General features: G+C 34.6%; 2 protein-coding genes across 2 annotated transcripts; one reads left to right on the top strand and one right to left on the bottom strand.

Annotated features, from left to right (window-relative positions):
- The first annotated feature begins 849 nt into the window (after positions 1–849).
- On the top strand, positions 850–5,759 carry LOC105348401 (L-gulonolactone oxidase). Its single transcript, XM_066073042.1, has 9 exons — positions 850–996; positions 1,771–1,821; positions 1,940–2,242; positions 2,479–2,622; positions 2,902–3,066; positions 3,306–3,718; positions 4,156–4,326; positions 4,646–4,856; positions 5,412–5,759. Exons 1-9 carry the CDS (start codon positions 994–996, stop codon positions 5,517–5,519), a joined length of 1,569 nt encoding a protein of 522 aa, XP_065929114.1. The 5' UTR covers positions 850–993; the 3' UTR covers positions 5,520–5,759.
- Positions 5,760–8,188: 2,429 nt separating this feature from the next.
- On the bottom strand, positions 8,189–13,524 carry LOC105348402 (serine/threonine-protein kinase 16). The gene is made up of 7 exons (XM_011457797.4): positions 13,228–13,524; positions 12,534–12,774; positions 12,043–12,182; positions 11,700–11,820; positions 10,861–10,956; positions 10,499–10,623; positions 8,189–10,088 (listed from the first exon to the last, which is right to left on the bottom strand). The coding sequence occupies exons 1-7, from the start codon at positions 13,332–13,334 to the stop codon at positions 9,962–9,964; spliced, it is 957 nt and encodes a 318-aa protein (XP_011456099.3). The 5' UTR covers positions 13,335–13,524; the 3' UTR covers positions 8,189–9,961.
- Positions 13,525–13,662: the final 138 nt, after the last annotated feature.

The following is a 13,662-nucleotide window of genomic DNA, read 5'->3' on the forward strand; positions in this document are numbered from 1 at the left end:
ATTGTTACATAAAATTGATAAAAGCGTATATTAAATTGATTTCGCCGATAATTAAATCGAACTTTAAATCAAAATGACTTTAAAAATGTAGAATTATTCATTCTTAGATATATAACTTGCCAAAAAGATTGCATCACTGTAGAGTTCTCAGTTAACTGATTTTTACATGATCTGCAGGCACGTAGCATCGTTTTTGAAAGTGGGGGGGGGGGGGCAGACCCATCCAAAAAATCTTCACAAGCAAAAAAAAAAACAAAAGGAAATTTAAAGTTTCCAAAAATCTTCAAAATCCTAATCCGTGGGGGTGGGGGGGGGGGGGGTAGACTAAACTATACTTCCAAAAAAAAAAAAATCTTCCCTATCAATTTTTTTCCCCTGCAAATCATGAAATTCCTAATCCGGGGGGGGGGGGGGGGGGAACAGGTTACTTCAATTTCACTCCTCATTTCCTTATTTTCATATTAATTTTTTACTTACTTTCAAAAAAGTGGGGGGGGGGGGGCAACTCCAGTATAATTCATTTTTTTATATGTAAATTTTAAAAAATTTGTTGCTGCGAGAAAAAGTGGGGGGGGGGGCCCAGGCCCCCCCTGCCCCCCCCCCCCCCCCCCCCCCCCCCCCCGATGCTACGTGCCTGATCTGTATTTTGAAATATTCAGTTCTCAGCGGCCAACAAAGAGGCATATTTGACCTTTTACAAACGAAGGTCAAGGTTTCCACGAAATGAATCCCCAAGCATGTTAATTTTGTTTGAAATTTCAGTATTCAGTAGCCACAAAGAGGCGTACTTGGCCTCTCACAACGCAAGGTCAAGGTCTCCAGGAAGGAAGTCCCTAAGACCGCTGCCGACCTGAAAGAGAACATCAAAGCGTGCATCCGGGACAAGAAGATACCGGTCGTACAAGCAGACGACAGGGAAGATGGCTGGCAGAGTTCCAGGAACTTCTCGACTTCGAGGTTTTCCTCTTGGACTGTAAACTTCTGAATGATGATATGGTAGGATTTCCTTCAGTCATGTTGCTTACTTTAGCATTGCATTAATTTTGTTTATATTTATTAATTGGTAAGCTTTCTGTGGTAGAGTCAGGTATATGGCATTCCTACTAGCTTTAGCTAGTGGGTTAACCCTTTAGATCGCGATCGAAAGAGTGGTGGGCTGCCAGGACTGGTGTGCCAGAGGACCCGGATTCAAACCCAGGCAGAGACAATATAACTGTCTCTGTCACATTTCTTTGGTTTACCTGATTTTGTTTCTATGTTAAATTGGTTCATTTTTAATTTTTTTTGGTCTTATTTGACCTTTTGTTTGACTCCTTGCATGGTTAAATTTTATGCTCTTTTTAAATTCATTGATTGTAGAATGTCGTTGACAAAAGTTGTTATCCAATAATTATAGTCCTTAGGTCAGTGGTGTCACATTCTTTCAAATTGGTAATTCTTCGAGTATATTCAATGTCGACGTCGGTGCTCAAGTCTACAGCAAGGTGTAGTGGGATTCTGAAACTTGACATCATATATTGTTGTCTCTCGATTTGAAGGCTTTGTTCAAAGAAATCTGACAACCCCCTCTCCCATCTTCGCTAGCCAAGGTTTTCGGTCAAATTTACTCCCCAATGGGGACCGAAAACCCTTGGCTAGCGAAGATGCCCCTCTCCATAAAAGTTTACTTAATTAAATATTTTAATCATGCACGACGCAACGGATTACATTACTTACTAGTAGTTACATATCAAGTAAATTTTGAAGAATTTATAAGTTTCTTTGTTTTAGAAAAAGAAACAGAAACAACAAGAGAATGTTAAATCGGCTGTAACAGAAAAGGTAATTCAATAACGATATGTATTCTCTGAACACTCTAGCTATCGTCTATACCGGAAAAGTATGTCGCAAACTTAAATTCTGAATTATTCATAAAACATTATCGATTTAATTACTTAAGAAAGATATGGAAGTATTGATGAAGCGTCTTCAGGAGCGAATCGGACATAGTCCCGATTTGGAAATTGAGCATTTTGAAAATTGGGCGGGAACATACAGTGCTGACGTCATTTCCTGTAGTCCTATCTCAAAGGAAGATATACAAAAAGTTATTGCCGCAGCAAATGAGGAGGGGGTCAAATTACGATGCGCTGGTACTTCACATAGCTGGGCACCAGTTTTCAGTGATGACCACCAGATTTTAATGAGACTTGGTAAAGTTCGAAGTGACTACAGACATGGCGCCAAAATTAGATTATCAAATGTAAGCTAGCTGGTGCTGTGTATTACACATTAAAACGTTACCCGTTTCACAATTGAATACCGGGGTATATAAAGCTTTGAGAAAAATAAATATTTTTTAAATTATTTACAAAATTTTTAATAGAAATTCTTTTCTAAAAAGAATTTGATGAAAATTAGCAAAACTATTTTTCAATATTTACTTGATATACTGTCACAACAATCGAGTAATTCATTTCAAAATGTTTCTTCCTGCAGAGAAGCCGTAACGAAGTTGATGTAATGGTGGGAGTTACCGCTGGAGAGTTAAGGGATTTTCAAGTGAAAAATAAGCTTCAACTCCCAACCAATGTCATACTTGACACGATGTCGATGGTCGGCGTAATTAGCGCGGGTTGTCACGTGAGTTCATAATCTGATCAGTATGATTGTACTTTACACGTGCGTTTTGTTAAGTTAATTGTTATATCGACTAATATCTGTATGAAACAGGCACTTTTTACAGTTCTACATGTGTATCTTCTGCATATTTCTTTACCTAATTTGATTTGTAAACTGTGAATTGTTTTGGCAATAATGGGGCAAATTTATTACAATTGGTTACGATAACGATCGAGTGTTCAAATTTCTATATTTTTTCTCAATCACCATTAGTCTTTTACCCCCTTCTTACAATGACAGGGAGTGGGGCGGAACGCTATGTCCGTCAGTGATTACGTCATCAAAATGCGTGTGTTTGACGCCAGTGGCGAGCTTAGGACCTACACGCCAGATAGCCAGGCAATGTTTAGAGCGGTGATCGCCAGCTTTGGCTGTTTTGGTGTGGTATACGACATCACTCTTAAGGTGCAATGCCGCCCTAATAAGGGAGACAACTCGATAGATTACAGTCATATTTGTACAAATTATAATTGCCATTTTTAAATGAATAAATTTATCTTTATTTGAAAGTTTATTTCACATGACTGTAACATAGGAATATTTTTAAAGAAATAACTGTGCAGCTTAATGTTGCAGCTTACGTTATTTATGAGATTATATTCACCGTGAAATGCATGTATTTTATTTACTCCGTTATTTTTAAGATGGAGCCTGAAATTGTGGTCAAGACAGAAACCCTATACTATAACTTGGGAGAAGTATTTTGCTATGCGGACAAACTGAAATCTCTTGTGGAGAACAACTGGTCCACCCACATATTTTGGTTTCCGTACAACTCATTGAGTGTGGGGGATTACAATCCGAAAAACGATGAATTGTGGGTACGACTGACGAACAAAGCGCCCCCTAGCGTGGACCCCGAGGACTGGGATTTCTACACCTGGCGCGACACTAAAGATTATATTTCCCAGTCGTCGCTGTCGGCCATTTCTCCTCTGATGGGGGAGCTACAGAGCATGGTGCCATACTTTAACTGGGTCGCCTTTCAGTCTCTGAAATACGTGCTGTATCCGAGTGGAGAGATACACCAGGAGCATGCGCACTCTGTTCATTTCAGGTCAGTATGTACAAATCAAATGTATTCAATGTTGTTGTTTTTTTCGCTTTTGTACTAAATCATCAGTAAATTATAAAGTTGTTCTTTTAAATTTGTTTTAAATACAAATACATAATATCAAGTACTAGTATACAGTGCATTTTGACAATGATTATTGTGACAGTAGTACAATTACAAGTTATATTTCGTCTGTACAACATTCCGTTAAATTCTTGGTGACCTTTCATGTAATTTACATCCCTTACGATTTATATAAAAATTATATATTATATACTTGAACAACGATTTATGAGAGAGATTTGTGTACTAGTATATGCCAATCAATCTAACTTCAAAATAACTTTCCCGCGAACTGGTTGTGTGTGCGAAAATTAGTTACATCGAACACGTTCAAATTTTGAACCATATTGAAACTTTCTTTGTCGATTTTTTTCCAGGAAACACATCGACACGACCCCGGTGGATTCCGTGGAGTTTATTTTTGACTATGACGACGACTTTGACCGACTTCTCCAGATAATCCACGTGGTTGTCAAGCGGGTTGATCACTATGAAGAGAAGGACGAGTATCCGCTCCTGGCGCTAGAAATGCGCTTCATGGCTTACAGGTTTGCGCATGTTCTATCACGTGACTTAGTATATAGTCACACGAGATATAAATTATAATTTAATTTTGACATTATGATATTATTTTATATATCTACGATTTATGAATATATATACTCTGTAAAAAATAACCTCAAATGCGATATATATGTAAAACAAATGACGAAGTCAACTGGATTAATTAATTAATATGACTTTTTGTACATGTATTAAACACCATCAGCCCAGAAAAAAGGCTTTTAAAAATCTATTACTGTGAAAATTGCAATTGATAAATAGGATACCTTATTTTACGAAAGCAAAATTAATGCACGATTTCAGCGATGCGTACTTAGGAAGCGGGGTTCTTGGTAACCCCGCCACAGGGGGATCAGGTCACGTGATCTGTATCGAAATCATCAGCTCTCCTGGGTCTAAGGAATGGGACAGGTTCAGCAAGGATGTGGGTCAGGAGTGGATGAGTCTGGGGGGCGTGCCTCACCTGGCCAAGCACTGGGATCACTTACCGGGGATCTACGAACATATCCAGGAGGTAACTGGTGAAACGTCATTATGATATAATGTTTATGAAACTTACGGTTGATTATAATCCGCCCCTCCCCCAGATCTCCTTCACGACGTCAGAGCGGCAAATCAACCGTGTGGTCCCGACGTATCTTTAACGGACGTCTTAATTATACTATATAATCAATATGAAACTTTGGAGTTAAGGCAGAGTCCTTAAAATTTACATTCTTCGATTCTAACCAAAATGTAAAGGACAGCATATATACACAGCCTATTTGAATTACGATTTTCTGCGAAAGTTGTTGCATGTACATAACTCATTGAACTGCACGTGTCTAAAAAGTAGAGAAATTGCCTTTTTTAGTTTGGTTATCAATGTAAGACGTCTAGTCTTTTTCGTAATAACCCTCACAATAACCATAAGTTTTAATTATTAAGAAAAGAATTCTTTAAAAGTTTTTTTTTTTTTTATAATTTGCAATATACGAAATGTATAGTTATCACCCAAACATAGTTCAATGTGTTTGTAACTTTAGTTATAATTACATCGTAATCTTTTCCCTACATTGATTTTTTGTAGAAAATGGCAGGGAGTATATCGTCCTTCAAAACTCAATTAAAGAAGTCGGGCGCGGATCCTAAAGGCATGTTCCTGAATGAAACCTTGAAAAAACTTCTGAATCTGTAGTCTATTGTTCCGATAATTAATTTCATTTTATACATGTATATTTAAATATATCAATGTATATATAATTGAATTTGTAAATTGAGCTATTTTGAGATTTGCACGTTTTCATGTATATTTTTTAGTTTATTCGATTTCTTCTTACTATTATGTTATTAAATAGGCAATAAAAACAACTAATGAAAAATTTAATTTAACTCCAAGTTGTTAAATAGAAAACATTTATAATCATTTACTATAAGGTTGACCAAAAATTCATTTTAATTTTTTAATCTGAAAATATGTTCCATTTTGATGACAAATGTTATGCAATGCTGTTTACATTGTACGCATACAAAAGCATGGGAGCTTAAAATCTGAATCGTTGAACTAAAACCTTTTTCAGAACATAGGAGGAAGCAATTGGTAAGAAAATGTTTTGAAATAGAAACGACGTGCAACATCCGGTAAACAAACGCCATGAACGACCATGATTTTCCTCGCTCTGTAGGAATATTGCCATTAATTCGTGTATTTCTGCAAGAATTAATATTTTGCTTTTCGTGATCACTTGAATATTGCAAAAAACACGCAAAAAATTATATCCTGTAATGCTTGCATTAAATTTTTCTATTCAAATCGGGAAAAATGACCGACACGAAGAAAAAGACTTACATATTTACAGGTACCCATACCACAATATTCGAAAAAAAAATTATTCCTTTAAAAATTTCATAATTATGTCTGATAACTACTTGGATTTGAAAGTTAACGTTACCGTGCCTTTGAATCATAATCATTTGTAATATTAAATTTAAATAAAAAAAAAAATCATAAAAATTTTAATCAAAGGCCTGAAGGGCCATAATGGCTTACGGGTTTGATATGACTATATTTACATGGATCGAGTATGATTCCCTCTATTTCTTACGAAAACTTTAGTTTATTTATAGCTCTAAAGAAAGTAACTAGCTACATGTAATTCATAGATCTATAGAAACTAACAGGACTGATATCAACATGCCCCATTTGTTGATTGGTCGAACCTTAGTGACCGAAACAGACTGGATTGAAATCTGGACGCCTCTTTTATCAATTGGTTGAAACCACCATTGCTTTTAGGAAAATCATAGACTGCATAAAATAATAATGATGATGTCAGACTCAAACTTCAATATGAGACAATTTGTTTCTTTCTTTTATCCAACGACTGAAGTACATTAACTGTAAATTCATTCAACTATATAGGACACAAAAACACTTAAAACCAACATGCTCTCAAATATCAGTATACCTTGTATTCCTACGCACTATGAACTTGCGCGAGAGTTGGTGCACGTGCGACGTAACAGCGCCACAGCCAGCGCGAAATCACCGCGTGAAAATAATATAACCAAATGATGAAATGTACTGCATGTTATGTACTATAATTAATGAATTTTCATGAAATCTACACCAACAAGTATTATTCCATTTTATTTGTATTTCATAAATGTATATTTATTCATATTTTTCTGGTTTTTTTCTAATTTTTTAAGAGGCTGACCTTCACAAGCTTTTATAAGAAATATAGATCCACAAGGCAGTTCTAACACCTTCTGTTTTATTTTTTTCCCTTTGTACAGAGATAAACTCTTTGGAGGGGGGGGGGGGGGGGGGCAAGAAACAGGCAGAACTATGCAATTACAGCAAACTTGTTTTGACACCAAATTTAATTAAAATTGATTACTGCACTATAACTTTGCAGTCAGTCTCTCTTCACATGACATGTGTACACAGTCATTTTCAGAGGCATACTATACGTCGACGTCTCTATGTTATAGTAAAATATTTGTATTTGTATTTGTGACATCGCTTCCGTATATGACTTGCAATCAAGCTTAACTGTTTATTGTTTTCTTATTTGAGTACATTTGGTCTCAAGTTTCCAATATTTTAACGACAAATAAACAGTTCAATCATAGCACAACCAACTCCATCGAGGGAACATTGTGCTATTTTTAGATCTTGGAAAATCCCCAACATTCGATAATGGCGGAGGTGTCGAAGAAGGCACATTATATTAAAACAAGTATTAATTGCCCCTCTATTTATGCATTTATTACCGATTTATAATCCCAGTTTCAATATATCTCAATCATAAGTTCAGTCCTTTAACCGTTAAACACTTCCCCCCTTGCTGAGATCGATGTCGATCGAAGTTAGCGACGCTCTCTGAACGAAATAACGACAACTTTACATTTACTTATCACTGTTAGGATCTGAAATAATTGGGAAAAGATTTTTTGCTTATAATACATGTAAGTATGCATAGCGGAAAGCATGGCGGCACTGTGTGATGCATGGCGGGGGCCTATACCTCTATGCAAAAACGGCCTAAGGAAAACACTGCAGTTAATATTCATTCGCGTTGGATTTCGAGTTTATTTAAATAAAGTCAGTTCATATTGGTTACAATAACATAAGTGATAATAACATATGGAAAATATAATCTTGCTTAAAGATATTTATTATGTCAGAACAACAGTTAACTTTGCAAAATTCGAATAGAACTATTTTTTGTCGCGCATGTTCAGATAACTGAACTCTTTGCCGTAAAGATTATCCGGCAACTAGATGGCCGTAAGCCATAAAAAACTTCAAGTGGATCATTGATTTTATATAACTTAAGTTTTTGTTATCATTCAAACCAATTTCAATTTGAAATTATTTATTAACAGATATGCACAATTGCCAATCTCGTAAATAAATTAAAATTAATAACTATTGTAAAATACAATTCCTCACTAACATAGCATACAATTATCCAAAATAACAGAAATGAGCACAATACCTGAAAACCTTATAGAGGAGAATCGTGTTTTTAATGAGAGTTACATAGGTTAGTGTACCTTAAATCATAACAGTTTTGTTAAAATAATAAATGCCGATAGTCATAAATAAATAATGCAAAATAAATTAAAAAATGCATTCATTTTAAAAAGACCAAGAACAATTTTGACAGTTTTCATTTTCAATTGCCAAGTAAGAGCCTCCATTAAATGTGCATGACTGTTTATATTTTCCCAATGCATTAAAAGCTTAGATTAATGAAGAGAGCGAAGACTCCAACTGCTCTCATCACTCACATCCTTCAGATGTTTGCAAAAACTTTTTTAAGAGGGCTCGATGGTGGTGGCCATGTTTATATACTATATTGATCTCCCTTTGAAGAAGAGCTATGTAAAAAAAAAATAAAGGAAAATATCAAAATTTAAAAGATAAAACGTATTGATTTTTTCTGTACTAAATAATCGTTAATAGCTTAACAAATCATATCTAAAAATTCTACGTAGATCTGATGGTTAATTTGTTGACAATCCAGCCTTTTTTATTGATCTAATAAGTGTACTAGTTATGGTTGCATGGTATTGTCATGCACACATAGTATAAATTAACATACATCTAGTTTCACTTCTTCCTGATATATACTGTAAACAGGCATTTCATATAGGAGTGAGATTATAATTTTCATTTATCCTTTAAAAAATTCAAAGTTCCATTAGAAAGAGATCTTTACTGAAATTGATAATTCAATAAGTATATATAAACTGCATTTTACAACAGGAATCTCCTTTTATGGTTTACAAAGCAAAGAATGACAACCATATATGTATAACAAGTTGCATCTGACACTAAAAATGCCCAGCATGAATAATTGTGAAATATTAATACTTTATACAGTGCATATGGATTTTGGTTCAGAAAACCTGACAATTTGTCATCGTGTCCAATTAGGTACATGTAAAATAGGGGAATAAAAAACCACTGTATTGTTGTTTTTGTGTAAATTTCTATTTTTTCCTACGTTAATTCTTGTTGCAAAAAAGAGTAAGCACATTATTATGATATTTATAATTTTCATAAAAAAATAATTATGCAAACAAGCCTTGAGAAATTTAAGCCCAAAAAAAGGCAAAATACTGTAAAGCCAACAAGCCACGTATACAAGAAAGGCTAAGAATTCCTATACTTTGATGTCATGAAGCAATGCAATGATATGTTACAGCTATTTTACTACATTCACCATAATACTTTCAATGCTTTGTATAGGATTTAACATTGGGCATGATTTGTATCTGGTAATTTGTGGAATGCATAGTTTTAATACATAAAATTTCCTCATTGATAATCATGAATAAATACGATTGAATTGTTACCAAAAATCTTAATTTGCAATTTTACGATTACTGTTTTTTCTTGACTTCATGCAAGTCATTAACACAGGCGCTCTAAAATATAAATTACAATACAATAATAACATTACTTGTTCCCTTAATTACTTGCATTGCACAAAACACATGCATACCAATGGAATGTTGTGTTACAGTGAATGTAGAGACAATTTTCTCGGATTGCATTTCACTAAAAAGACAAATTGAAATGACCAATCAGGGCAGAACCGCTTTATATTGAAGTCTGATTGGTCAGACTTGGTTTTGGAATTTCCTGTAGTTTTCTTCCACAATTTCCAGAACATTGTCAATAAATGGACGCTCTGCTACATTCACTTTCATCAGCCGCAGAATTAGTTCATGTATTGCACTTGAATACCTAAAAATTAGACAGTAAAGACATGTATATCTTTTAGATAAATACCGGATACTGACAAATACAATCTGAATAGAGTAGTAAAAAAGTATTAATTTGGGAAAGAAACTATGGAATGATGTGAAAGCCCAAAACGGCTCATGAGTTGAATGAATTCCACATCTACATGTGCATATAAGTACATTTTACATGACTGTATATATCATTCACCCTGAATCCTAGAAATCAAATCAAAGCATGTCCAAAGTGCCAAAACAGTCTACATGCAGATATTTTTTGGATACTGATATTAAAGGGTTGTCAATAATTTGTATTATGAGTAGTTTAGTGCAACAGTACAGTACATTTTCATCAACATTACATAAATATCTTTAAACAAACATGTGTTTACATGTACTTATTACTGAACTTACCCAGAATTGTCAGGAAATTTCACGTTATCACTCTGCGTGGCCAGGGCTATACTGCCGCCTTGAGCGTATAGTTTATCATACGGAGATTCTAGGAACGCCATGGCATAAAGTAGACATCCTAGAGACTGGAAAACAAATTCTATAATGGAGAAACCTTAATATAATTCACCTTATCATCTGAGAAAATGAGCAGATAAAAAATCATGGATATACCAGGTACATGTATATATGTAAACCAACAAACAAATATGAATATAACACCATCTTAATTTTATGTAAGTAAAAGATTAGGTCACTCATCATGAAAGACCTTTTACATATGTACTTGATGATTAATGAAACTTTTCTCCGCTTTGTCTTACCCAAATGTCTGTCCGCTCATCCACACTGGATCCCACCTCCACATTGAAGAGTTCCGGGGCACGATAAAACATGGAGCATCGCTCAGCTGCCTCATCCTTTAATACAGAAAAAAATTATAAATTATCTTGTATCAACTTCAATGTCTTATACATTTTTATACCAATATACATGTGCATGTACTAACCACAGAACAAATTTTCATGATTGTATGCATTTGTTGTTTTGGGGACATTATTTATCAAGAGTTCTCCTTTTGTTTTATAGATTTAAAAAAAAAAATCTATCTACCAGTAAACATATATAGAACCATTTTAACAAGGCTTCTGACTTTCAGTATGACGTTACTATCATTTTTCTTGTTGATTTCAAAGAGCAAAGGCTGAGTGGCCTAAATGAAATAGACAGGCCTACGTCACATTGCTGTTTGACACCAACTACTGTGGAATCATTTAAATTCGTGGGGGCCAATTTTCGTGGATTGTGGGTTTTTGCTTATTCATGGGGATGTAATTTCGTGGATGCGTCGGTTTTCAGTTTCAGTAACAAAGATAACTCTTTCCTAAATTCCTTTTGTTGAGGGTGTAAATTATCGTGGGGGAGAGCGACCCACGAATACGATGAAAATTCAGCCACCACGAATTTCGATGATTCCACAGTACCCAAAGTACAAGCTCTTGTTAAAATGGTTCTACATGTATAATACCAATAGAAAATTATTCAAATGATAAACAATCTGATCTGGGTAGGGTAGTTTAACAAAAACAAAACTATGAACAAAATTTTTTTTTGGTGCAAAAACTATTCAGCCATAATGTGAAAAAATAACAAGCAATAGAACCTGTAGTTGTCGAGATATTTTGGCATTAGAGACCTCCACCCTGGCCAGGTTGGCTGACCCAAGATCCATCAGAATCGGTGACCCATCATCAGCTATCATCACATTGGCAGGCTTTATGTCTCTACAAAAGGAAAAAAATGGGTCTAAAGTTCTAAAACACCTCCAACACATTTTGCATATCAAAGAGATTTTTAGAGATACAGCTGAAGAATTGGCCTGTTTTTAAAGATATACTTTCCTGTTCAAAGACTACATGTACTGGTAAAAAAATAAATATATTGTGATTATCATATTCTTTAAGCTAGAGAATGTCAAAGACTAAAGACTCTTTTTTTGGTCATACCTGTGAGCATACGGTGGATTCTGACTGTGAAACTCTTTAACTGCTTGACAAAGGCCTCGAAACATAGTCCAAATTTGCTCCTCTGGGATTTTTTCGGACTTTTTACTTAACTTATCAATATGGTCTTGAATAGAACCTCTCTACAAAGAAAAATATGAAATATATACAATCAAGTATTTCCAAATGCTCCTCATATTAAACTAAAATTGTTACTTTCAACCTACATGTTTGTGATTTATTGATCATGTTGATGAACAATGATAACCGTATTAATAAATTCATGATAAAGTAGCATGGGAGATATATGAATGGGTTAATGGAATATTGAGAATAATAAACAAGCTAAAATCTTAATTTACCAGGTACATCACAAAACATTTCTTTATGTATTCTTACTTATTCTAAAGCTATATTAAAAATCTCATGTCTGACATGGACTTTTCAGAATTATTCTCTTGATCTGACATTTGATCTTTTAGACAGGTACTTACACAGTAGTATGGCATGACAATTAGGACTTCGCTGAGGATGTCCAGGGTTTTGGAGTATTTGCTGACTTTGATGTTGGCCGATTCTTCCAGGGGAATGATATTCGGGTGTTTGAATCGCCTCATCAGTTCTACTTCCTGTGCGGCCACTCGTTCCTCCTCTTTGGAGTGACATGTGATTCGCTTCAAGGCATAGTCTTTGTGGTTTCTAGCATCTTCTATTAAATCAACATAACTGAAACCCCTGTAAAAAAGATTGCATAGGATATCGAATTATTGGTAATTGTTCATATCTTAGAGCATCATAAAATTTTCAATACCTAATAAAGTTATTTGGAATACCAATACCAAATTATCTAAATGTGAAACTGTTAAAGAATTCTACAGGTGGAGAATGAAATAATTATGAGGTAATTTATGTGTAACAGGATGAGTGAAATAAAGATAGACCAGACCAGGATTTGAACCTGGGCCCTTTCCATCTCTAGTAAGGTGCTAGTAAACCAACTAAGCTCTCTGGCTCTTGCTACATGTACATGTAGCTATCAAACCAGTCTGGCCATCACATTCTACCCCTTAAGATGATCTTGATAGATTTTTGAAACTTCCATGAAAGATCTAGTATGCTGGTGTGATTCAGCTTGAGTTGTTGAGCTTATCGTGTAATATAAGTTATCATGTATGCTAAATGTTTTACCCCTCTCCTAGTCTATTCCTTATATAGAATCTTCTGTTGTTGATGGTAAGTGCTTCACGTCCACACACACAATTCCCCATTTTTAAAAAGATATCTAAATTAAACATTTGCTTGTCCGATTCTCTCCATCAATAATCATGAATAAAAACTGTAAATACAGTTTGCACTATTTTACTGGACACCGAAACTATTCTGACGCAAATATATTAAATCCTAAACTGTCAAACAACACCAGATTTTGCTCCAACAGACAACTACCCTACTTTCACAATGTTGATTGGATGCAAATCAATGTACATTTAGTGCTTTTAACATCTGCCAGGAAATAAAAAATATTCGGATAAAAACGGAGTTTTTGTAGCTTTCAAAATATGAAGCTGAATCAATTTACATAAAAGTATATTCAATTCAGCTGAAAATTTCTTTTTTTTTTAA

This window comes from Magallana gigas, chromosome 10, assembly GCF_963853765.1.
Source record: "Magallana gigas chromosome 10, xbMagGiga1.1, whole genome shotgun sequence".
NCBI lineage: Eukaryota > Metazoa > Mollusca > Bivalvia > Ostreida > Ostreidae > Magallana > Magallana gigas.